Consider the following 23,116-nt stretch of genomic DNA (forward strand, 5'->3'; position numbering starts at 1 on the left):
AGGCGCGCAGCAAGTTCGAGGAATCGTTCAAGTGAGCATACAACCCTACATTACTACCGCCGCATGATTGAGAGCTCGTCGTAGCCAGCGAAATGTGAAATAGAGCTTGATCTGGTATCAATGTCGAGAATATCCAAGTGTCCAGTTCCGCTTCGTCATCGGTTCCTGAGGTGAAAGTTTGCACCAGATGCAAACTGGAGAACCTCCGAGCCGGGCCACTCTAATTTGTCCGCGATTTTCCCGCTTAAAAGTCGCAAGACAACAAGACTAGCAAGCGTATACAATTGACGACAATCCCTCTCGCGGCCAACTTCAACCAGTCTCGCTATCGGTACTTGACAGACCTACCGGGGTCTTACCTGTACGCGCGCACCTTCAATACAAACCATGACCCACTACTAACCAACCCATCAGACCCTCTAAACCACCCACCATGGCAATCCCCGTCTCAACAATAGCCAGTCTCCGCACAACATTCAACCCCTTCGCCCGCTCCTCCCGCGGATGCCGCCTTCTTCTTTCCCTCCTCCGCAACCCAAACACAGTTCCCACCGGCAGTGCCACACACATCGACATCAAAGTCACACAGCTCCCGCGCGAGTCAACGAAACAGCCCGAGATAGTCGTGGGCTTCAAGGGCGGCAAGGAAGTCAAGCTTGAGGTTGGGAAGCGTCAGATGAAGATCGGAGATGTTGTTGAAGAGCTGGCGCGAATTGGGAGGGCGATTGAGCGTGAGCAGGCTTTGAAGGGGTGATTATGGGTATATTTGGCTTTTGGTCTGGGGAAGGGAGGTAAGAGGGATAGGAGAAGGGAAGGTGTATTTCTAATGTATATTTACTACGATTTTGTGTTTACAATATTGCATGAATGATTATCATAGCTTTTGCCGTTGGCGCTAGGTGATTGTTTGTTTGCTACGGTATCAATGGCTTTCGACATGAGTTTGCCATATAGGCATGGCATGCACTCTTCTAGGTTCAGAATAGGGCTGCTCTTATCGATCCGAGGTACCCCGTGCCTTCGAGTATGGGTGCCGTGGTTGTCTATCTTCACGGGAGTTAGACTCGGTCATATTGACAAGACCTGAATTGCACTGATCGGGCCAGGTAAAATGTATGGTATTCTATGCTAATAGCGATTTTATATTCATTTGCCGGGTAATGCAAAAACTCGAATTTCTATTTTCGCGTGTCATGAATTTACACAGCAGCTCCGGAGATGAAGAACCACTTGTCAATGGTACCATCAATGGGAGCAGGGGCGAGGTTCTCGCCACGAGGGATCTCAGCAAGCTGGGAGGGGTTGGCACGGTCAGGGCTGTCGAGGCTGGAGTTGGCACTAATAACTGGTCAGCACTCAATGCTATGAAACCTGGAAGGCAAATGACTTACAGGCTGATCTCTCCACGGTCAGACTTTCCGGTTATGAGCTTCTCCCAGGCCTCGGCGCACTCGTTGATGACCTCCTCAGCGTACCTATATATTGTTAGACAAGATGAAGTGCACTCTATGAGGTCAACTTACTTCTTGTTCTTGGCCTCACCGGAGAAAGCGAACTGGTTCTCGGGCTTTCCGTCGGGGATCTTGTAGATGCGGAACCACTCGTTGGTGGCACGAAGAAGGCCGGGGAGGTGGCGCTCAACATCCTCGATGTCGTTAACCTTAGGGGCAAGGGGGTCGTTGACGTCGATGACAATGATCTTCCAGTCGGTCTCCTCCTCATCGAGCAGAGCCATCACACCGAGGACCTTGACCTGCTTGACCTGACCGGGGTAGCCGACAAGCTCACCGATCTCGCAAACGTCAAGTGGGTCGTTGTCACCCTTGGCCTTGGTCTCGGGGTGGACGACATTGGGGTCTTCCCAGGTCTAAGCCGGAGTTAGTTTATATTGCAACAATAACGGTCGATGTCTGCATTTGTGACGTACCTGGGGGAAGGCACCGTAGTTCCAGAGGTAGCCCTTGTGGGGGAAGCAGTTGCGAACGAAACGAAGCTTGCCCTTCTTGGTGTCCTGCTTGATGGGGTTGAGGAACTCCTCCTTGGAGATCTATATATGGCCCAAAGTCAGTTTCCTGCAGATTCGCCACAATAATCTGTGCCCTGGCGGGGTATCATTGCGCATACCTCCTGCTTGGCGTTGGTCCAGCGGGGAATCTCAACGACCATGTTCAGGATTGTCTTCTCAGCATTGGCGTAGAGGGGAATGTCATGGAAAGGAGAGACGATTTGGCCATCCTTTTCAATGTACACCCGGTGCTCCAGGGTGTAGGGCTGGCCAATCTTGCGGATTGTGTAGGACATTGTGGTAGACGGCGGGGTAGCGGACGTAGCAAAATGTCTGGAAACGAGAGCGGCACGATTTGTTACGGAAGCAATCGAACGATCAATTCGAGAAGCTGAGGAGGGAGGTAATGGTTTGGAGGGAGAGGAAGAAGAAGAAAAGGAAGAGGAGGAAGAGGGAGAGGGAGGAGGGGCTTGTTTAGTGGGGGGAGCCAGTGTTGCTGATGTGCGACAAGGCGCGGGCTGGCAGCGAGTGAGGGCGAGTATCGGACGGGCGGTGGGCAGCTGTCGCCGGGTCAATGGAGCTGCAGTACGTATTTCGTGTACAAGGATGCTTTTTCCCGGTAGCATCGAAAGGGGAAATCGAGCCAGCGATGCAGAAACCTTTTCAATCAGGTCATTGGGACGGAGAAAGCTGGGAATGGCGATTTTGGGGAGCTTACCATAAGACTGGAGCCGATGCGCCGTTGAAGGGTTATAAAGACTGGAAGTTGTCGGGAGAAAGTTTCGGTCGACTTGCAAGCTCCGAGGTTGTTCTGGATTCGGGAGGACAGTAGTCTGATCAGTTCCGAAGACCTCTACTAAAGTCATCTATGGAGATATAGAGGTATATAGCACGACTCGGCTTCTTATCTTTGCAGAGATCTTTCTGATCAAGCATCGAGCACAACAATATTGCAGTCAAAATTCGTTCCCCCTGTTGAGAGCTTGCCCGCTCGTATTGATAATACGCAAAATTACAATACACAACTTCAATATACTTGGTACTAGTACCTAGAACTTCGTCATTCGCGCCACCATCACGAAATATTTAATCGTGTGATCAGTCTTGCTGCAGATTCTCACAGGTCTATAGGCGGTCGATACGTGTCACCGGCATGATTGGACCTTGATTGCGGTGTTTAGAATTCAGCCAAAAATCTGCGGTGCACTCCAAGAATGACTATTAGTCACGTGAAATGTATACTTGGCAGGCACGGCTCCGCGATCGGTATGTCCGAATTTAAGTTCTTATCGCACGTGACAAGGAATTTTCATTCCATCTCCGCCTTGTGCAACGGTTCAACCCACCAGTCATTGATCGGTCATCGTGATTTCGGTTCTCCAGTTGCTTGATAAGAACTTACCCAACAGTTCTCGGAAGATCCCTCAAAACTTATCTAAAGCCGAAGAATGCTATGATCAACTTCGTCCGTGCCCTCATGTCTTCCTCTCCGAAACGAGTTCCCATCCCCGCCAAGGGTGTCGATTACCGTGGCAAGGTCGTGCTCGCACCGATGGTGCGGTCCGGCGAGCTGCCATCCCGCCTCCTGGCTCTTAAATATGGCGCAGACCTAGTCTGGGGTCCTGAAACGATTGATAAGGCGATCATCGGCGCCGCCCGCCGCGTGAACCCCCGCAACGGCACTATCGAGTTCACACGCACTCCGTCAAACGGCGGACGCAAGGACAAGCCGGTGCAAGAGTCCATTATATACCGCATTGATCCGATACGGGAGAAAGGAAAGCTTATATATCAGATGGGTACGGCCTCGCCAGAGCTTGCCGTTCAAGCCGCCAAGATGGTCGCGGGGGATGTGGATGGAATCGACGTGAACTCGGGCTGCCCGAAGCCGTTCAGTACACTTGGCGGAATGGGAGCTGCGTTGCTACGCACCCCAGATCTGCTCGTGTCTATTCTCGAAGCTCTTGTCAAAGAAGTCGGCGAACCATACCAAATCGGCATCTCTGTGAAGATCCGCCTTCTCGAAACTCCCGAGCTCACAGAAGCCCTAGTCTCGAGGCTGGTCCGAACAGGTATCACCGGTCTCACCATCCACTGCCGAACAACACCCATGCGCCCCCGCGAGCGTGCAATTCGCGAACAACTCCGCATGATCGTCTCAACCTGCCACGATGCCGGCGTAGCCTGCGTCATGAATGGCGACGTCACCTCCCGCGACGAAGCTCTCGCCCTTATGAAAGAGTACGGCGCCGACGGCGCCATGATCGCTACAGCTGCCGAATCCAACTCCTCCTGCTTCCGCTCCGAAGCAGAAGGCGGCCTCCTCCCGTGGCGCGATGTTGTCTACGATTATTTGAAGCTCTGCCTTGAATCTGAGAACCGCTTCGGCAACACTAAGTTCCTCATGAACATCCTCGTCCCCGGCAAAATCAAGGAATTCAAGGATAACAAGATCGCAAAGACCTACGCTGATTACTGCCGCATTCTGAAATTCGACGATCTTCTTGATGATGCTCTGAAGGTTGACGAAATCCTCAACCTCACTCACAAGTCTATCACAAACACCAAACCCGACGCCCGCAGCAAGGCCGTTGAAAACGCCCTGGCGAACAACGAGACTGCGAGAGCCGCGAGCGGCGCGTCAAGGTCAAAGAATGCCTCTCCTGCAACCGGTGGCATTGGTCCTATCCGCACAAATTCAATTCCCAAGCCCACACGAACTGAGGAGAAGCCTGCAACGGAGGTAGATGTTTCTGCCACAATTCCGGCTCCTCAAAACCAGAGTGTGTCCGTCTAAAATCTTCTTTCTCCTTCTCTTCTTTTCTGGTGTGAATAGGCATTGCTGGCGTCCCAAACATTTATAGATTTATGATTTCTGTTCCGTGTTGCATTTTTGGGTGTTGAGATACCGGCGATGTTTCCGAGGTTTGGTTCGCTTAGATTCCCATGTTTATTGTTCTTAATTCTATATAATTCTTACCAGTATCCGGGACTTCAGTTTCAGTATGGTAGAGCGAAAGGTTTGGTAGATAATATATATTTACACTGCCTGCTGCATCCTAAGCTAAAATACAGAAGAAACCTAGCTACATCAATCATGTCGCAATCCTCTCCAATCGCCCATCAGTGCCAACCTGGAGACCAAACCGTTCTCGCAGGAATGTCGCCGTCTGATCAGAGGGTGCATAGGAGGAAGTCTGGCGTACTGTAGAGGGACGATAGCGCCATTGATCTTGGATAACGTTGAACAAGCCCATGCGCATTATGACGGCCTCGCCGGATGAGAATGAATCGAGGGCGTGTTGGTGATTCGAGTGGGTTCCGTCTTCGGAAGGGTCGGCGAGTAATCGTGTGCGTTCGAGCTCTTCTTCGCTGGTGAGGTGGTGGGTATCTGGTGGGCTGGGGTGGGAGTCCTGCTCCCTTTGTTCGTTTTCGTCGTTGATTTGTGGGAGTTGTGTGCTGGCCTCGAGCTCAGTCTCGCGGTTTAGGACTCCTCGCTCTTCGTGGTCATGATCCTGGGTCTGAGTAGATTCGTCGGCGGTGGTTGTAGCAGCGGTTCTAGTTGTATTAGTATTCGCGGGTGCGGTGGTAGCGGATGTGGTAGCATTCGACTCGGCTAGTTTCACTCGTTCAACTACAAGTCCTAGCATCACGAGGTTGAGAATCGTTATAAGTAGGTCGAGAAAGAGTAGTCGCGTGACCGGTACTGGGGCCTTCTGCCCAATGAAGTCGATAAGTATTCCGCCATGTAGATAGCCCCGGGTCGCTTCCCCAGCTTCTGGCTGACTGAAGAAAGCGTGAAGTATAATGCAGAAGAAATTACTCGCGAATATGGCACCGATGAAGGGCTGATTTCGGGTGGGATCGAAAGGTGGTGCTTTGGGAGTGAAGAAGATCAGTTGTACAACGGCGCGGACGGCAAATAGAACTATAGAGCAGCTGCCGAGGTTAGTTTACTGCCTTGGAAAGCTCGCATAGCCGGAAAGAGAGGGTCTCACTCGAGGTAGTAGAGCGCGGATAGTTCACAATAGATAAGGATATCGAGATCGCGGAGTAGACGGTCGATGGAGGCGAGTTTCGCGGCGGACTGCAGCTTCTTTCTTAGACCTGCGTCCCGGAGAGTAGGTGATATCTCTGTGATACTGCCATATTGGATGCCGGACACGTCAGCGATGTATTCCGCATCTCGAAAGACATCCGGTGTTGTCATAGAGGGTCATCAGGGCATTGACGACATCTATACGCGGCGAAGATGTTAGATGCGTCAGTGAATCAATGATCCACAAAGGTATAATCTCGCAGATACGTCGCTACAGACCGAAAGTAGTCTTGTATAAGGAAAGTGTTGAGTGATGTGGAGATGAATGTGAGGGGTGGATGGACTCGACCTAGATGGAGGCTACGACCCCAAGGTGAGGAGACGCCGGGCTTCGGAAATTTCTCGGCCCGATCCTGGTCCATGTTAATCTATATTCTATATAGCGAGAACCTCGCATGATCTTTCAGAGATTGATGCATGTAATCGTTTATTTAGCAGTTACTGATTTATCTAATATTTCTCTAGTCCACAAATATCTTCTCAGAAGTGCTGGCGTAATGCTCAAAGAAGCTCTTGAATAGTCGAATGCTGTGAGACACATCATATGTTCCGCCTGTCTCTCGGATACTGTGCATGCTGAGTTGCGGGTTGCCCAAATCCAGAGTACGCGCACCAAGAGCAGCAGATAGCATCGGTCCAATGGTGCTTCCACAGCTGGAGTCATTTCGGACGACAAATAGCTGCAAAGGAACACCCTCACCACCATTCTGTGCAGCCTTGCGAGCAACTTCTTGGAGAAGGACAATACCCGGAGAGTTAGTCGCATAGCGAGCATTGGCATTGATCTTAATGACGGGTCCCTTGTTGATTTGTGGTCGGTGATCATTCTCGTACTTGGCGGAATAATTAGGGTGGACACCGTGGGCCATGTCCGCCGAGAGCAAGAAAGAGGTTGACAAAGTCTGCTCGTAGGCCGTAGATGTATCAGCATCGCCAGATGCAGAAGGCAGAACAGACAGCCGGCGAATGATTGCCGGAAGGATGTTTGAATCAGCGCCTTGGGCTGTTCTACTTCCAATCTCTTCGTGGTCAAACAAAGCAATGAGACGGATAGTGGACTCGTCGTTCAAGGCAGATTCGTCAGCGACGGATTCGATCAAACCAGCTGTAGCACAGTAGGAGCTGTTCAGATTGTCCAAGCGCGGAGAAAAGATAAATTCCTCCAACAACCCACCAAGGCATGACTCTTGCGTATCAAAGAGGATCATCTCAAAGTCAAGCACATCAGCAGGCTTAACACCGGCCTCGGCCGCGATAAGCTCAACAATGTGAGGATGGTGACGTTCCGTGATCGCTTTCAACGGCGAGAATTCGCTACCCTGTTCATTGGTAGCAGTCTCCTGGTCCTTGGCACCCTCGGGCTGGCCAGTACGGTTGAGTTCGGCAGCAATTAGGCCCGCAATCGGGAACAATTGAGTCTCCTTGTTGAAGGAGAACGTCTCCTGGCGATCCAAGTGGATAGCTAGAGTCGGAATACGAAGGACTGGCAGTGTTAAAGAGGGAGACTAAGGATGAACAAGTAATGAACATACTCGGCCGGTCGATCTTAATCAGCTTTTGGTCAATGGAGCCATCCTCGGTGCGAACCATAGCGCGGCCTGCAACACCCAAATCACGATCGAACCCTGGGACGTAATGAGTATACGGCAATACCAATGCCAAAGGCGCGACTTACATGTGTGCCAGATACCGCCACCGTATGTCTCAACGCCGACTTGAATATAGCCCTCATCGCGTTTGTTGCTGACGGGCTTGATCCTCAGCACAGGAGAGTCTGTGTGCGCTCCAATCATAGCAATTGCATTGCCAGGCTGAACAGTCAGTGTATCTCTTTTCATGTTATCTTTCAGTCACATACCTTCCATTTCTTCCCAACGGCGAATGCCACAATGGTTGAGCTATTGCGAGTGAGGTAGTACTTTCCACCAGGACGACAAGTTGAGGCCCAAGAGTCTTTCTCCTTTTATAACTTATAAGTTAATGTAAGATAAGTTTGATACGTCATCAATTACCTTGATTTCCTGAAAGCCCGCATTTGCTAGGAGGCTTTTGGCGGAATGAACGGCATGGAAAGCTAGATAGTGTCAGGTCAGATACGGCATCTGGTGGGGTAAGAAGGGTGCTATACGAGTTGGAGAGGCATTGACAAAGGACAAAAAGTCCAGAGCTGGCTGCTTCAGGTTCTTTGTCAGGTTTGAAGTCATGGTCGAGTACCTTGGGATAGCTGTTGGGGGCACGATATGAGGGACAAGTGGAGTCGGGGAAGGTCGAAGAGAAGCTTTGATCTCCTGAGCACGCATCTATGATGAAAGTCTTGGCGGGAAACCAGCAGTTCCTACCCGCTTAACCTTGTTTATATACTTCGTGAGAATTGTCTTTGAATCTCAATCAAGTAACTTGGTTCGCTTGTAATCAGCACCAACATAGGCGAGAAGAGGACAAGGCAGTCGCCGACAATGCTTTTATCTCCAAAGAGCGGATTCTACTACCTAGTCCTATCGTGTACCCGCAGATCATGTGATTTGGCAGCTACACCTTGGTTCACAACGGCTGCTGGATGTATAGCTTGCAGGCTTGCAGTGCCTGTTCATGCTATGCGACCCTTAACACAAAAATCATTTGCCTTCAGAGTCTCGGAAGTGGGGGAACCTTGGTGCAGGTGCTAGAGAACGTGTGACCCTGGCGGACTCGAGCGGGTAGGGCGTGCTAGCTGGATTTGCTGACAACTCCATGACCACCACTTATATACATTGTTCATGCAGATTCTTTGTACAAGTCGATCACCAAGTCAAATGGATAACCGAACATCCAGTGAGAAGATCATGTTTCTCGTCACAAACACGGAGATTTCTGAGCCATAGCCAGTTAGCCTTTGTCTCGTTGGGCATCGGGCGTGCTCTTGATTGATGGTCCGAGCGTTTTCGCGTTCCAGGGCGCGTGGAATGCGAGACAGTCGCGAAACCTATAATGCACCCACTTTAAGAAAGGGAGCCACAACAACCATGGCCATCCCTATGTTTCAATAAACATCTCATCCTCGGACCTCGAGGGACGCGCTGATCCAATCACCTGGTGGGCGATGCGCGTCAATAACCTTGAGATATCGTGTTTGGCCGACACGGGTTACCAGACTGGGCGTGTTGTAGCATTGGATTCCTGGATGACTAGATTTCTCTCTCCAAGCTCCAGGTCTTAGGTCATTGGAGTGTAATTAATCTGTTGTTGTTGTTGTTGGGTTGATCGGGAGATGTTATCGATATCAAGCTTGGCCTGAGGAATCAACTTTGGAACATCGCCAGAATGCAACAACAGCATCTTAACTATTGAGTAGCGCGCAGAGAGTGTAGGTACTCGACTTGATGCTATTCAGAAGCCAACATTCTACAAGTTTATGTCAAAAAATACAACAAAGAAAGAGTGTAAATCAAAACAATCAGGAACACCATCCAGCCTCCCTGTATACCAAATAGGCTTAGCGCTCCCGACGCGTGACCGAATGTGGGAAATCCCCTTCCAACGGTGGATGACCGTCACACCCGACAGTCTGAGAGGAGGGCAAGAGACCTTGCGAACTCCATCATCCTCACCAGACCGTGAGCAGGTCTCTCTCCAATGACCTCCACGACCCGTCCGACTCCTTTCATCAATAAGCTCTGCACCTGGTGAGAGAACTTGCATCGTCTTCAGCATCCTTATCGCCCCGGTTTACTACATTGTCGCTCACTCAACCCACTCCCGCCTGGATTCCAACCACTTCATTCGATTATTGTCCGGAGCGGAGCTGAAGGGCACCAACTGCTGCATTCGCCAACTGCACGACCAACTCACCTCCGATTGAATGACCACGACCGATTATTTATCCTTCATCCTTACGTCTGCTGGGAGACGCCGTCACCGGCTTTTGATTCGCTCGTCGACGCCCACCAGCTTGCGCTCCGCCATTTCAGACCTGTCGCATCTGTTAGCTCGACGTCTCTCGACTCGAAGTTCGACCGCCATTTGAGGCGAATCTCCTTCATCCGGACACCATGGCCGACAGCAACATGGAGGCCAGCAATCCGACTGCTCGCGCCGCTGCGAGGGGCTCGAGGTCAGCAGCAACACATATCGTATCTCCACCGGGCTCAAGAACACCTCCAAGCATGCCATCGAAAACTACCCTTTTCTTCCCTGATACAATGGGAGGGCGACAATCGAGTCGAACAACCTCTGAGCCAATTGATCCTAATGCGCTCACTAAGGCGCTGAGAGAGTATGAAGACGCTGGGCGCTCTCGGGAAAGAACGCCTGGAGCTAGCCCGAGTCGAAAACGCCAAAGAGTCTACGGAGATAGGTATGTTTGGTCGCTTTTCGCAGATTTGTCTCGTCTGGGAGGTCTATGTGATGGTTCCCTGTCGCTAATTCAGGTGCCATTATAGGTTTATTCCAAATAGAGAAGGTCAAGATCTCCAGGCGACTTACAGTCTCCTCCACGAGGATGGCTGCCCATCTACACCTTCAAAAACTAAGAAACGGACTCCCCACTCAGAACTTCATTTCCAAAAGAGTATGTCTCATCTTGGCCGCATTAGTTCTACATGCTAACCTTCTTTAGCTGAAGAAGCAAACAGAATGTACTCGCGCGTGCTACGAAGCGAGTTGTTTGGAAACACGGTACCTCAAGCCGACTTAAACTCTTTGTCTCCCGACCCGTTACTTGGCCTTACAGGTGGGATCAACGACAAAACTCGCTCTCATACACCTCCTTCACACATGGTGTCGACTCTTCCACCCGCCAGTATTACGCCTTCAACACCCCATAAAAACCTTTTTAATTACGCTTCCCCTCGCGCCGGCTCGAGTCACCCCACGCCGTCTAAAACGCCGCGCAGTATACATGGCCCCAATCTCAACGTGCGCTCCGAACTTTACAGTTTATCTCCGATTCGCTATGACAGTCAGCGAATACTAGAGACGCCACGTAAACAACCTCGTTACGTCAACAAAGTACCGTACAAAGTTCTCGATGCCCCTGACCTGCAAGACGATTTCTACTTGAATCTGGTTGATTGGGGGAGTAGCAACGTGTTGGGCGTCGGTTTAGGAAACTCTGTTTATATGTGGAACTCACAAACCGGCAGAGTAACGAAACTCTGTGAGCTCAAAGATGATTCGGTGACGAGCGTGAGCTGGATACAAAGGGTGTGTATCTCATTCATCATTACGTATTCTGCTTTACTGACGAATAGTTATAGGGTACTCATCTTGCAATTGGCACTGGCAAGGGTCTTGTACAAATTTGGGATGCAGAACGATGTCGCCGTTTACGGACCATGATTGGACATACCAACCGTGTTGGCGCACTTGCTTGGAACGATCACATCCTCACGTCCGGCTCTCGCGACCGTCATATCTTTCATCGTGACGTTCGGTCTCCCGACCAGTATCTCCGTCGGCTTTCTGGTCATAAGCAGGAAGTATGCGGTTTGAGGTGGAACACTGAGGATGGCCAACTGGCTTCTGGCGGCAACGACAACAAGCTCTTGGTTTGGGACAAGTTGAACGAGACGCCGCTTTATCGCTTTTCTGACCATACAGCTGCCGTGAAGGCCATCACATGGTCGCCCCATCAACATCATCTTCTAGCGTCTGGGGGAGGTACTGCCGACCGAACTATCAAGTTCTGGAATACGGCAACAGGTTCTTTGATCAAAGAAGTCGACACCGGCAGCCAAGTGTGTAACCTGGCTTGGTCGAAGAACTCTGATGAAATCATCAGTACCCACGGTTATAGCCAGAACCAGATTGTCATTTGGAAGTATCCTCGAATGGAGCAAATTGTCTCTCTGACGGGCCATACATTCCGTGTGCTCTATTTGGCAATGAGCCCTGATGGCCAGACAGTGGTCACTGGTGCTGGTGATGAGACGCTGCGCTTCTGGAAGATTTTCAACAGGCGGCCTGGTAGAGAACATGGGCGTGAAGGCAGCAAACTAGCGGAATGGGGGACGATTCGGTAACGACTCGATGAATCAGGTGCTCAGCACCATTTAACGGCTTTCCGTTGGAATCATACATCATGCATTAGACGTGGCGTTCCGGCTTTGGCGTTGGTGTTTCTTTTCTCGAAATTGAGCAAGGGGTCCCAGAACAGACTAAGGACGGCATAAGGGGCTCTTAATTCGGCATTTGTCGCATCTTTGCGGGTTTAAGGCATTTTGTTTCGCAGGCGACTATTAGGGTGGTCTGTTCTTTCTTCTTCCGCGGTTTGATTGATATCATCGGAATCTTCGTCTCATGTACCATTTGGCCCATTGCTTGCTTTGCTTTGCATCTTTCAGCATTACCCAGCATCCTCACCGTCTATATCATTTCCCCAGCGTTCCGCTCCCCAGACAGGTCTAACCTGTTTGTTTCTCACTCGAAATTTCCACCTAGACTGAAGTCTTAGGTACCTACCCCGTGGGTAGACCCTCGCGGCTCTTCCGCATCTCCTCCAACCATGACCCTGAATGTAGCGATGGCGCTGTTGGTGTTGGGGCCGCGGACAGGACATGGCGTTGCTTGTTGCGTTTTGGTTTGCTTTTTCCTCACTTGATTCGCGCAGTATTCATGATGAAATGACACTCAATGCAAATTCCTTCAAGTTATTTTCCTCTTTTGCGCTCTTTGCATTGCATTCCTAGGTTAGGTAGGGCTAGTATAGTCGATATGATATAGAACGCGTTTGCGAAATGATGGTCTCATTGTAAAGAGTTCAACGGAGGGAAAATATATACTTCAGCCCCAACTCAAAATTTAACGGGCCAAGATCCTATAATGAAAAATATATCTAGTTTACCATGTTTCTTCGCCGCTAGCCAATCAGGTACAAATGAAACTACCAATGTTACAAAGTGGAATTATTGATGTCGGGAATGTAAGAAAACGATCTATATAACAAGACGTGCTGGTTCAACGGTCAACAGAGTCTTAATGCGCTCAAGGAATGTCCGGGCCCGCTTCTCCTCGCCAATGGGAACGGTCAGGCTGAACACGTTGAGTGCAGTTTCGCTCGGGTAGGAAGGCTGGACTGCTCGTGGAGTCTGCTTCTTTGTGGCGCCGCTGAGGAAGTCGATTAGGTCTTCCTTGACGGTCTTGGTGGGCTGCGCTTCGACGGCGTCGCCGACGGTGTTCAGCTCGGGGATATACTCGCCGCGGGAAGCCTTGACTGGCTCGGCGCCCAGAAGCTCATCAAAGATCTCGGAGGCGGAGGGCTTAGCGTACGGTGAGCGGGGGAGGTCGTCGTTGGCGAGGTCTGTGGCCCGGGCGAGGAAGGTGGAGAGGGGAACCGTCACGCCGACGGACTTCTGGAGCTTCTGCTGGACAGACAGAACCGTAGCGAGGGAGATGGAGACAGCTACTGATACTGTGGGAGGCGCCCTTGCGACTGGCTTCTCAGCAACTGGGGCTGGTTCGGCTGCCGCTGGGGTGGGAGGGGGAGCGATCTTGATGTTGCTTAGGTCGAGGTGGGCGAGCTTCTCGATTCGGGAGGCTTGAGAGGAGGGGTAGTCTGAGGCGATGAGACCGAGATAGGCGAGGACATCGCCTTTTAGGAGACGGCCTTTAGGTCCGGATGCGGGGATCTTGGAGATCTCGGAGTCGGGAATGCCTTTTTGGTGGAGGAGTGTAGCGACAGAGGGGTATAGCGGGTAGGCGGGATTCTGGGTTTGAGGAGCGGAGGAAGAGGCGAGGCCTGTTAGGAGAAATGGTTAGCTTAGCAATGGTATCTGAAGGTTGGGATGTGTTGAGACTTGAAGCGATAAAGCGATGGTGGTTCTCCCATCTTCGAGAAGGACTTACGCCGAGAGGTATGAGCGCCAACGCGGGGCTGAAACTTGGCCAGAACGGCCGGAAGACGGCGAACGGTGTAGTTGGAGGCCATTGCAATATCACAAGTGGTGATTATCTGCTTCGTTTGGCCGCAGTCCGTCTCGGGATGATGCAGAAGAGCTCGAAAGATCGGCGGGTGAGAGGTCGAAATCGAGGATCGCAAGAACCCGACGACAAAGCACCCACGGCAATTGAGTTTCGAATGACGCCGGCGAGTCTGCGATTAGCGATAAACGATTGACGGCTTCCGCTATCGTCAGCTGGAGATCTTGAGGTTGTTGAGACGGCCCCCATCGGATTCTCACCGGCGGCCGGGACGGGAACATTTTTCTGCCGGGACAATCCCGATTCAACCGTCGCAAAGCAGAAGCCGCTGAGCCTCCAGCGTTGTTTTCTTTGATTATCAGGTTGGTCTTGCCATTCCCTTATTGAGCGCTCTGTGTCGTAGAGCGATGAGCTCCCCATGTGGATTGTTCACTATGGGCTGTCTTGAGATGCAATGAACTCTGGTTAATGGGCTGACCGTTGTGAATGAGTATAGGGAGCACAATGTTTGCCAGGCAATTCGCATTCAGGGCGCTCGCGCCGCCATGTCCGAAGACTTTGTTATCGCCTGGATCATGCTCGGCTAATCCCACATGGCGATATTTCTCGTCCAGTGTTGTTCGGCCAAAAGCCGGCAAGGTCAATCAACCTCAAAAACAAATACTATACCAAAAGCCCACATCACAGCCCAAAAGCGGATCTCAACTAGAAGATACACTCAAGTTCGCTGGACGGCGGCCGACTGGCTTTGCCAGACTGGAACGAAAAGTCGCAAAGGAGGGAGAATTAGTACTCTTCACAGCTCCACCACAGGGCAGCTATGTCTTCGGCGCCTACGGAATCGCGTTTTTCTGCTTCGCATACTCGATATACAACTCCAATGCCGTCTTCCGAGATCCCGTGTTAGAGTTTCCATCATGGCAGAAGAAATTAGCAGGAGGTATTTGCGTCGTGATGAGCGCAATGGGCGCAGTCTTCTTGGCCAAAACAGGAAGGCTGGTGAGGAGTGTCAAAGCCATCGACCTGAATGATCGGACGCACCTCCGTTTTACAGTTCGGAATATAGTTCCATTCCTGAAACCCAAGCAATTCGACGTACTGCCTGGTCAAATTGCCTTTACCCGTCGTCTCGTCATGTCTCCTGATGCCGCACGCCGTAGACAGACAGCGTCAGAGCCAGAAGTCTCGGACAAGGAGGCTAGGAAGACCTCGACCATCCTTAAAGCTCCAGCAAAGAAGATCAGCCAGCTTGTCTACACATTGTTCCGGTCTGTTCGGCAAATATTCACACAGGAGGACTTTATTCTCCTCGAGGTTCAGGGCCAGAGGGGTGTATTTAGGATGGACTCGGCAGGCTATGTTTCGCCAGAATTCCTAGTCATTGGGAACCCTCTAGCTGTGAAGCGGTAAATAGCTGGAGTCCTTCGTTGCTTTAATCTTCCTTCCAACTGTAATACTACCCGGTTCTTGAGCGCAGATGAGATATCCCGCTCATAGCTAGCTTTTGTACAAATATATAAAATTATCATCCGAAGAGCCATGGGAAACACCTCCAATCTCATCAGCAACGGCTGAGCGAACGAAAATGTAGTTGATATTCTAGAGTCTATAGATTGGAACCACGTGACCGCAACGCGTGAGGGCTTCTCCACGCGATGGGCGCGGAATCCCCTCAACAACACCAGCTCCGCATCACCGCCTTGCATTTTCCGTCGAGGCCTTTACCCCAGCATCGACGTCCTCTTACAGTCGCCGTTGCGAGCGACTGCGCAGTGGCAAGATGGGGAAGCTCATTCGTCTGGAGCTTTACAGTACGTGCAGTCTACTCCCAGAAAATCACTACCGCGCCGACTAACAGGCTGTCCGCAGATTTCAAATCCTATAAAGGCCACCATGTGCTGCTCTTTGGCGATGCCTATTTCACGTCAATCATCGGACCAAACGGGTCGGGGAAGTCAAATTCGTGCGTCAGAATTCAACCGGGTTAGTGAATTTGTGCTGACTGTTTTAGGATGGATGCGATTTCGTTCGTATTAGGTATCAAGTCTTCTCACCTACGATCCACGAATCTACGTGACCTTATCTACCGAGGCCGTGTCCTGAAAACCTCGAAAGTCGATGCCGATGGCAATGCTGTGGACGGTGAAACAAATGGAATTGAGCCGACACAAGACGAGAACGATGTTGAACCATCGCAGGATGCCAGCGGATCTCACGACCCCCGAACTGCCTGGGTAATGGCCGTCTACGAGGACGACGCTGGAGAGGAGCAACAATGGCGGCGATCCATTACAAGCCAGGGAGTGAGCGAGTACCGAATCAATAACCGTGTGGTGACTGCGCAGCAATACAACGAGGCACTGGAGGCGGAGAATATCCTGATTCGAGCCCGAAACTTTCTTGTCTTCCAGGGTGATGTGGAAGCGATCGCGTCCCAGTCGCCAAAGGATCTGACGCGCCTGATCGAGCAGATTTCGGGAAGTCTGGAGTACAAGGCGGAGTATGAGCGGCTGAAATCGGAAGCAGAAGAGTCTGCCGAGCAGCAGACTGTTCAGCTCAACCGTCGTCGTGCTATCAACTCAGAGATAAAGCAATACCAGGAACAGAAGCGGGAAGCTGAGAACTACGCGCGCAAAGCGGAAGAACGTGACCAGGCCATTATCACTCACATCTTATGGAAACTCTTCCACTTTCAGCGAATGATTGACGACTCGAGCGCCGAAATCCAGAAGTACCAAGATGAGCTGAAGGAATATCGCCGAGGTGTGGAGAAGTACGAGAAGAATGTCGAAGACGCGAAAAAGTCTCACGCCAGGGTCGGTCGCGACGTCGCAACAGCTGAGAAGAACATCGTGAAGAAGGAAAAGGAGATTGAGGAGTCCACGACTGCTCTTGTTCCGATTGATGAAAAGGTCGACATTACGAAGAAGAAGGTGGAGAAATACAACTCTCGCATCGCGGAAGTTGGGAAAGAGCGCGATGCACAGTCTAATAATGTGAAGCAGCTGCAAAAGGACCTGAAGGTTGTTGAGAAAGCCCAAGCCCAATGGGAGGCAGATTGGCAGAAGACATTAAGCAACCAGGGCCGCCAGCTCAGTGAAGCTGATCAGCAGGAATACAACAAGCTCAAGGAAGAAGTCATTAAACGATCATCCGCCGAGCAAGCCAGCCTTGACAACCGCCAGCGCCAGAGGAAGACCGATGCGGAAGCCTACAACAGCTTGAAGAGCAAATTCGACAGCACCCAATGGCAGTTGGAAGCATTAGAGACTGAAACGAAATCCCTGACGGAACGCAAGGCGGCTGCCAACGAAACGGTTAAGATGACATCCAAAGAAATCGAGAAGAAGAAAATGGAGCTCAATGCTGTTACGTCGGAGCGACTGAGAATCTCCCAGATGCGAACGGAACTCGAAGAGAAGCTCCAGAAGATCTTGAAGAAGCTCCTCGAAGCGGACGATGGCAAGAAACAGACGGAGCGCGAAATTCGAGCGAAAGAGCTGATATCGACTCTGAAGCGCATCTTCCCCGGTGTTAAGGGCCGTGTCAGCGATCTCTGCAAGCCCAAGCAGAAAAAATATGCTGAAGCTGTGAGCACTGTTCTCGGTCGTCACTTCGATGCCATTGTTGTGGATAACGAGAAGACCGCCAAGGAGTGTATCCAACACCTCCGTGACCAGAGGGCAGGCCAAGCTACCTTCATTCCCCTGGAAACAATTCAGGTCAAAGCTTTGAACTCAAACCTGAAGGGTATGCACCGTGCCATGCGTCCTGCCATTGAGACAGTTGATTACGATGAATCCGTCGCTAGAGCTATCACCTATGCTTGTGGTAACGCTATTGTATGCGACGACCTTGCAACCGCCAAATATCTCTGCTACGACAGGCACGTGGATGCAAAGGCTGTCACTCTTGACGGAACAGTAATACACAAGGGAGGCTTGATGACCGGTGGTCGCGGGCCACAGCAAAACTCTAAGCGCTGGGAGGACTCGGAGGTCGAAAACCTCTTCAAGCTCAAAGATAAGCTTATGGCGGATATTGCTAATCTACCCAAGGATCACCGCAGGGGAACCGAAGAAGAGACCCTGCAAGGAGAGTTGGTCGGGTTGGAGCAGCGTCTTGCTTACGCCCGTGATGAGCTCAAAGCTCTTGAACGTAACTTGAAGAGCAAACGTACTGAGCTTGACTTTGCTAAGAGCCAACTTGAGGATCTCCGTCCGAAGTATACCGAGAAGAAGGAGGCATTAGATGAGCTCGACGAGGCTATTGCTGCTTCTCAAGAGTCGGTCAGCAGTGTCGAAGATGAGGTTTATAAGAAATTCTGCAAGCGTCTCAAGTACAACAACATTCGTGAATATGAAGCGCAGCAAGGCTCCTTGCATGAAGAGGCTGCGCAGAAGAAACTCGAGTTCACGACGCAGAAGAGCAGGATTGAGAACCAACTTAGCTTTGAGCAGCAGCGACTGCAGGCTACTAGCGACCGCATTTCCAGCTTGCAGACCCAGCACCAGCGGGATGCAAATCTGATTGAGGAGCTCGAGGCTCAACAAGAGGAGGTACGAAACAAGCTTGACGAGCTTGAAGCCGAGCTTGAGATACTGCGCGAGAAGCTTGAGGAGCAGAAGGAGAAGTACGCACAATCTGCCGAGAATCTTGCCCAGCACCGGAGGGAACTTCAAAAGCGAAGCAGAGAGGTGGAATCTACGTTGAAATCTATCAACGGTTTGGAGGCAGAGGTTCAACGCAACTCATCTAGTCGATATGCTCTTCTCCGACGCTGTAAGCTTGAGGATATCGACATACCGTTGACTGAAGACTCGAACCCGCTTGATCAGCTGCCTATTGACGAGCTTGTCCAAGGAGCTGATCCAGATGCCATGGATGTTGATGAAGATACACAAGCCGCCGGCGACTTTGCTGTGCAAGACTACGGAATTGAGGTGGAATTCGACTCTCTTGGTGAAACTCTCAAAGAGGTGAGTACACTGAACAAGTATTATCGCAAATTCTGACAAACTAGGATTCCGACGAGAAACTCGAAGAAGAGCTGCTAGACAAAGTTCGAAGCCTGAGCAGCGAACTGGATAAGATGGCCCCTAACACTCGTGCGTTGGAGCGGTTGGAGAGCGTCGAGAATAAGCTCCGAGGAACAGAGAAGGACTTCGAACAGGCGAGGAAACACGCTCGAAAGTCTAAAGACGATTTCGAAGAGGTCATGCGCCGACGATCCGAGCTCTTCAACAAGGCCTTCTCCCACATTTCCGAACAGATCGGGCCAATCTACAGGGAGTTGACACGAAGCCCAAACTACCCATTAGGAGGACAAGCGTACGTTTGAGACCGCATATTGAAGGTCAAGACTAACCTAAGTAGGTACCTGGACATTGAGGATTCCGACGAGCCATACTTAGACGGCATTAAATACCATGCCATGCCACCGCTCAAGCGTTTCCGCGACATGGAACACCTGTCTGGTGGTGAAAAGACTATGGCCGCTCTGGCTCTTCTGTTCGCCATCCATTCATACCAGCCTTCGCCATTCTTCGTGCTTGATGAGGTTGATGCTGCGCTGGACAATACGAATGTCGCACGTATCGCGAACTACATCTACGACCATGCGGCTCCGGGTATGCAGTTCATCGTTATCAGTTTGAAGAATGGACTTTTCCAGAACAGTGAGGCTTTGGTCGGTATCTACAGAGACCAAGTGGAGAATAGCAGTAAATCACTGACGCTTGATGTAAGTTTCACCACATTTCCTACGATGACAGCGGGCGCGTACTAACCAAGCCCTTAGCTACGGAAGTACAATTAGTGGCCCTTTGAGCGGCGCTATGTAATGCTCGTGTTCCATTTATAATGAGGTGTAGAACAGTTTATTCCCATTGAGATATCTTCATGATCCATTACTCGCATATGCAGCATCCATCCAATCAAGCACCATCGCATAGCCCTTCTTCATCAGGTATAGATCTCACGTCCCAAACGCCCGAGCCCCAAGCACAAGCATTCGCGGTCCCTCCGACTGGCGCTCGGCATCTCTCCGTTCGGTGGCGAGAGCAAATCATGGCGCACACAGTCGGTAGTGCGGAGTAGACAGGAGCTTGTTTATCAGTTCTCCATCTTGATGACGATCATTCCTTATCAAATCCCTCATCGCCGCCCATTATGTAACTGCATCACACGCAAACCGTCTTCCCCGCAATCTTGAGTGGACCTGGTCTGGGTCATTACTCCGTACTCCGGTGATAAGGAGGTCGCATTCCTGTCTCTGACGTGATGGGGGTGTGTGAGACGTATTTCATGGGCATTATTGTCCTGTTAGTTGGTGGATACAACTATTCCCGTTCTTTCTTCTCTTTAGCCCTCGCTTCCAGAACTTCATCAGTACACCATGAAAGACATCCCAGCGGACGATGATGTTCAACTGGCTGCTCTCGGTCATAAAGCCGAGTTGAAGCGGAATTTCTCCATGCTGTGAGTAAGAAATCGCAGAATCAGTGCTCTGTTTCTCGAGCTGGTCTAAGTTGCTAACGATCGTCCAATTCGAACAGATCTATGCTGGGTCTCGCTTTTGCCATTCTGAACGTACGTTGCCCGCTCGCAGAATAACGACACTAGCAGGATCACAATTGACATGATGGGTTGGGCTATAGTCATGGACCGCTCTATCAGCGAGTTTAAACCTGAGTCTTCCGTCTGGAGGCTGTGTTAGTGTTATATGGGGTACGCTCTTTCGTCTAGGCGCCGTCCGGATCTACAATGGCCTGTTACTGATTGTCTCTGTATAGGATTGGTCACAGCTGGCATCTGCAACATGTGTATCGCTGCGTCCTTGGCGGAATTTCTATCAGCGTATCCGACGTGAGTATAGCCTAGCTTCTGCTGGAGATTGCATCTGATGGTTGAATAGGGCCGGTGGTCAGTATCATTGGGTTGCAGGTTAGTTTCTCCTCAAAGTGATGTCTAAATGACTTTTACTGACTGTTGTGCATCTTTTAGCTAGTTAGTTCGCCTGAAACTCCCCCATTCGTGCTCCTACTAAACATTGATATAGTCTCCTGGAAAAGTTGGATGCCAATTCTGTCGTGGATTACTGGATGGGCCAATGTCTCTGGTTGGGTGAGTAGAGGGAAATTGTCAGAGTGAAATATGATGCTGATAATTACTAGCTAGCATTGACTGCTACTGGTGGCCTGCTGGGAAGTACGCTCATCGGGGGGTTGATTTCCCTGATGCACCCGGTAAGTATACGATAGACTATAGCCTGCTTATGCTCCAGGCACTGACTTGGTAAACTAGCTGTTTGAATTCCAACGGTGGCACCAATTCCTCCTATATGTTGCGATCAACCTTATCGCATTCATCATTAATGCTTTCGGGAACTCGGCGCTCCCGCTCGTCACAAAAGGCGCCTGTACGTGTACCTCTTCATACAAGGAGGCGATATTTGAGACTGATAGATATAGTCATTTGGTCTCTCAGTGGGTTCGTTATCATCTGCATAACCGTTCTCGCTTGCGCGACACCGAATTACCATTCTGCGGAGTACGTTTTGGTTCGATACATGGAGACGAAGAATAGCTGACAATCATAGGTTTGTATTTGGCGAGTTCATCAACACGACAGGCTGTAGGTGCTCTATAACCTCGTCCTCTAAATGATGCTTATACACTCTAGGGCCCGACGGTGTTGCTTGGCTGCTTGGGCTATTGCAAGGTGGTCTAGGTCTCACAGGATTTGTAGGTAGTTTCTACCCTCGTTGTAGGATCTGACTGACAAACATCAAGGACGGCGTTGCACATATGATTGAAGGTACGCAGTCAATTAACAAGGCCTCTCAAACCTAGGTATTGACCGATGGCAGAAATTCCAAATCCTTCAGTCGTCGGGCCTAGAATCATGATTGGATGTGTTGGAATTGGTATAACTACTGGCTTTATTTTTCTCATGGTGCTGCTCTTTGTCGCAGGCGACATCACACTTGTCATTGAGTCCGCTGCGACACCTCTTTTGCAGATTTTCAGAGATGCGACAGGTAACAACGCGGGAGCTATTTGTCTTCTTATGTACGTCTTACTCATCTATCACATCGTTTTCCTTTTGATGCTGATAATCTCCCAGGTTTCCGCTCATTTGCATTGTCTTTGCCGCCACAGCTATCATGACGACGAGTAGCCGTATGATTTACGCATTCGCTAGGTAGGCATATCCTTCGGCTACTGTTCTGTGCTGGTTTACTCACTGTCAAAAACAGAGATGGTGGTCTCCCTGCATCGCCATTCTTCGCCAAAGTGCACCCAAAGTTGCAAGTCCCTCTCAACGGATTGTATTTGACAAACATCCTGGTGATTATATTCGGATGTATCTTCCTCGGCTCCTCAAGGTAAGGCCTCAACAACGCTAAACCAGATAGCGCCCACTGATCATGGACAAGTGCATTTAATGCAATCATCTCCTCCTCAGTCGTAATGCTCGACATAGCATACGGCATCCCCATCGCCGTCAATTGCCTCCGAGGCCGCCGGATGCTCCCCGAGAGACACTTCGTTATCCCGCATACCCTCGGCTGGATCGTTAACATGGTATGTCGGAACCAAAGATCTCAGACCTCATATCAGCGTCGATTGGCTGACATAGCAACCTCGTACAGATTGCCCTCGCATACATCTCACTGACAACCGTACTTTTCCTGTTTCCGCCGGAGTTACCTGTTACCGGCAGTAATATGAGTAAGATATACCCCCTGTGTTGCGCTGCATCTGCTTGCCGGATATGATGCTGAGTTATGGACAGACTACTGTGTTGCCGCGTTCGGTATCATCTTCATCGTCTCGACATTCCAGTGGATCGTGGATGGGAGGAAGAACTTTACAGGGCCGCGCGTAGACGCGGACGTTATGGCGGTTATGGAGGGGCAGAGGGCTGCTAGTGTTGATGAACGGGTTCAGGATGCGAAACATGGAAAATAGAGCTAGATATCTGATCTCACTGGACAAATTAGTAGATAATGGAGCCTTTCCATAGAAAATCTGGTGGGAAGATGCATCCGCTCACTGTCGTCCCATACTCAAGAATGCGGACGTATTACGTCATTCCCCAACCATAAACCC

The 23,116-nt window shown here is 50.6% G+C and overlaps 10 protein-coding genes across 10 annotated transcripts; 6 read left to right on the plus strand and 4 right to left on the minus strand.

Moving 5' to 3' along the window:
* Nucleotides 1–239: 239 nt before the first annotated feature.
* Nucleotides 240–942, plus strand: BJY04DRAFT_185930 (mitochondrial 54S ribosomal mL53 protein). Its single transcript, XM_073710818.1, has 2 exons — nucleotides 240–361; nucleotides 415–942. Exon 2 carries the CDS (start codon nucleotides 434–436, stop codon nucleotides 752–754), a length of 321 nt encoding a protein of 106 aa, XP_073572560.1. The 5' UTR covers nucleotides 240–361; nucleotides 415–433; the 3' UTR covers nucleotides 755–942.
* A 257-nt stretch (nucleotides 943–1,199) lies between these two features.
* ipp1 (inorganic diphosphatase IPP1) lies at nucleotides 1,200–2,301 on the minus strand (the record flags this gene model as incomplete). Its single annotated transcript, XM_073715867.1, has 5 exons — nucleotides 1,200–1,338; nucleotides 1,392–1,475; nucleotides 1,524–1,867; nucleotides 1,928–2,047; nucleotides 2,125–2,301. 5 exons carry the CDS (start codon nucleotides 2,299–2,301, stop codon nucleotides 1,200–1,202), a joined length of 864 nt encoding a protein of 287 aa, XP_073572561.1.
* Nucleotides 2,302–3,357: 1,056 nt separating this feature from the next.
* BJY04DRAFT_34158 (tRNA-dihydrouridine(20) synthase (NAD(+))) lies at nucleotides 3,358–5,011 on the plus strand. The gene has a single exon (XM_073720173.1). The coding sequence runs from the start codon at nucleotides 3,459–3,461 to the stop codon at nucleotides 4,800–4,802; it is 1,344 nt and encodes a 447-aa protein (XP_073572562.1). The 5' UTR covers nucleotides 3,358–3,458; the 3' UTR covers nucleotides 4,803–5,011.
* Nucleotides 5,012–5,100: 89 nt separating this feature from the next.
* BJY04DRAFT_216848 (DSC4 family protein) lies at nucleotides 5,101–6,215 on the minus strand (the record flags this gene model as incomplete). The annotated part of the gene is made up of 2 exons (XM_073715868.1): nucleotides 5,101–5,944; nucleotides 6,004–6,215. The coding sequence occupies 2 exons, from the start codon at nucleotides 6,213–6,215 to the stop codon at nucleotides 5,101–5,103; spliced, it is 1,056 nt and encodes a 351-aa protein (XP_073572563.1).
* A 350-nt stretch (nucleotides 6,216–6,565) lies between these two features.
* BJY04DRAFT_216849 (M18 family aminopeptidase) lies at nucleotides 6,566–8,308 on the minus strand (the record flags this gene model as incomplete). The annotated part of the gene is made up of 6 exons (XM_073715869.1): nucleotides 6,566–7,587; nucleotides 7,637–7,729; nucleotides 7,780–7,915; nucleotides 7,963–8,064; nucleotides 8,117–8,178; nucleotides 8,233–8,308. 6 exons carry the CDS (start codon nucleotides 8,306–8,308, stop codon nucleotides 6,566–6,568), a joined length of 1,491 nt encoding a protein of 496 aa, XP_073572564.1.
* A 1,343-nt stretch (nucleotides 8,309–9,651) lies between these two features.
* On the plus strand, nucleotides 9,652–12,781 carry BJY04DRAFT_185939 (WD40 repeat domain-containing protein). Its single transcript, XM_073710819.1, has 4 exons — nucleotides 9,652–10,437; nucleotides 10,523–10,650; nucleotides 10,699–11,285; nucleotides 11,339–12,781. Exons 1-4 carry the CDS (start codon nucleotides 10,133–10,135, stop codon nucleotides 12,101–12,103), a joined length of 1,785 nt encoding a protein of 594 aa, XP_073572565.1. The 5' UTR covers nucleotides 9,652–10,132; the 3' UTR covers nucleotides 12,104–12,781.
* Nucleotides 12,782–12,809: 28 nt separating this feature from the next.
* pdx1 (putative pyruvate dehydrogenase complex component Pdx1) lies at nucleotides 12,810–14,210 on the minus strand. The gene is made up of 2 exons (XM_073710820.1): nucleotides 13,926–14,210; nucleotides 12,810–13,818 (listed from the first exon to the last, which is right to left on the minus strand). Exons 1-2 carry the CDS (start codon nucleotides 14,005–14,007, stop codon nucleotides 13,016–13,018), a joined length of 885 nt encoding a protein of 294 aa, XP_073572566.1. The 5' UTR covers nucleotides 14,008–14,210; the 3' UTR covers nucleotides 12,810–13,015.
* A 149-nt stretch (nucleotides 14,211–14,359) lies between these two features.
* Nucleotides 14,360–15,535, plus strand: BJY04DRAFT_185941 (uncharacterized protein). Its single transcript, XM_073710821.1, has one exon. It carries the CDS (start codon nucleotides 14,487–14,489, stop codon nucleotides 15,408–15,410), a length of 924 nt encoding a protein of 307 aa, XP_073572567.1. The 5' UTR covers nucleotides 14,360–14,486; the 3' UTR covers nucleotides 15,411–15,535.
* A 152-nt stretch (nucleotides 15,536–15,687) lies between these two features.
* BJY04DRAFT_185942 (cohesin subunit SMC1) lies at nucleotides 15,688–19,956 on the plus strand. Its single transcript, XM_073710822.1, has 6 exons — nucleotides 15,688–15,811; nucleotides 15,870–15,963; nucleotides 16,012–18,979; nucleotides 19,024–19,331; nucleotides 19,377–19,743; nucleotides 19,801–19,956. Exons 1-6 carry the CDS (start codon nucleotides 15,781–15,783, stop codon nucleotides 19,816–19,818), a joined length of 3,786 nt encoding a protein of 1,261 aa, XP_073572568.1. The 5' UTR covers nucleotides 15,688–15,780; the 3' UTR covers nucleotides 19,819–19,956.
* A 230-nt stretch (nucleotides 19,957–20,186) lies between these two features.
* Nucleotides 20,187–23,065, plus strand: BJY04DRAFT_34227 (GABA permease GabA). The gene is made up of 19 exons (XM_073720174.1): nucleotides 20,187–20,480; nucleotides 20,558–20,591; nucleotides 20,660–20,729; nucleotides 20,795–20,867; nucleotides 20,917–20,945; nucleotides 21,006–21,008; nucleotides 21,061–21,125; nucleotides 21,176–21,247; nucleotides 21,306–21,420; nucleotides 21,473–21,551; nucleotides 21,601–21,635; nucleotides 21,684–21,745; nucleotides 21,794–21,818; nucleotides 21,871–22,072; nucleotides 22,128–22,205; nucleotides 22,261–22,389; nucleotides 22,441–22,588; nucleotides 22,657–22,735; nucleotides 22,800–23,065. Exons 1-19 carry the CDS (start codon nucleotides 20,398–20,400, stop codon nucleotides 22,973–22,975), a joined length of 1,557 nt encoding a protein of 518 aa, XP_073572569.1. The 5' UTR covers nucleotides 20,187–20,397; the 3' UTR covers nucleotides 22,976–23,065.
* The last annotated feature ends 51 nt before the right edge of the window (nucleotides 23,066–23,116 follow it).

This window comes from Aspergillus karnatakaensis, assembly GCF_047715665.1.
Source record: "Aspergillus karnatakaensis strain CBS 102800 unplaced genomic scaffold BJY04scaffold_17, whole genome shotgun sequence".
NCBI lineage: Eukaryota > Fungi > Ascomycota > Eurotiomycetes > Eurotiales > Aspergillaceae > Aspergillus > Aspergillus karnatakaensis.

Coding starts and splice junctions, on each gene's coding strand:
- BJY04DRAFT_185930 (XM_073710818.1), top strand. CDS start 434: ATGGCAATCCCCGTCTCAACAATAGCCAGTCTCCGCACAACATTCAAC.
- BJY04DRAFT_34158 (XM_073720173.1), top strand. CDS start 3,459: ATGATCAACTTCGTCCGTGCCCTCATGTCTTCCTCTCCGAAACGAGTT.
- BJY04DRAFT_185939 (XM_073710819.1), top strand. CDS start 10,133: ATGGCCGACAGCAACATGGAGGCCAGCAATCCGACTGCTCGCGCCGCT. Junction 10,651..10,698: donor AGAACTTCATTTCCAAAAGA/GTATGTCTCATC, acceptor AACCTTCTTTAG/CTGAAGAAGCAAACAGAATG. Junction 11,286..11,338: donor GCGTGAGCTGGATACAAAGG/GTGTGTATCTCA, acceptor GAATAGTTATAG/GGTACTCATCTTGCAATTGG.
- pdx1 (XM_073710820.1), bottom strand. CDS start 14,007: ATGGCCTCCAACTACACCGTTCGCCGTCTTCCGGCCGTTCTGGCCAAG. Junction 13,819..13,925: donor TGGCGCTCATACCTCTCGGC/GTAAGTCCTTCT, acceptor TTCTCCTAACAG/GCCTCGCCTCTTCCTCCGCT.
- BJY04DRAFT_185941 (XM_073710821.1), top strand. CDS start 14,487: ATGAGTATAGGGAGCACAATGTTTGCCAGGCAATTCGCATTCAGGGCG.
- BJY04DRAFT_185942 (XM_073710822.1), top strand. CDS start 15,781: ATGGGGAAGCTCATTCGTCTGGAGCTTTACA. Junction 18,980..19,023: donor TTGGTGAAACTCTCAAAGAG/GTGAGTACACTG, acceptor CTGACAAACTAG/GATTCCGACGAGAAACTCGA. Junction 19,332..19,376: donor TACCCATTAGGAGGACAAGC/GTACGTTTGAGA, acceptor TAACCTAAGTAG/GTACCTGGACATTGAGGATT.
- BJY04DRAFT_34227 (XM_073720174.1), top strand. CDS start 20,398: ATGAAAGACATCCCAGCGGACGATGATGTTCAACTGGCTGCTCTCGGT. Junction 21,248..21,305: donor TGATTTCCCTGATGCACCCG/GTAAGTATACGA, acceptor TTGGTAAACTAG/CTGTTTGAATTCCAACGGTG. Junction 21,819..21,870: donor CGTTGCACATATGATTGAAG/GTACGCAGTCAA, acceptor GACCGATGGCAG/AAATTCCAAATCCTTCAGTC.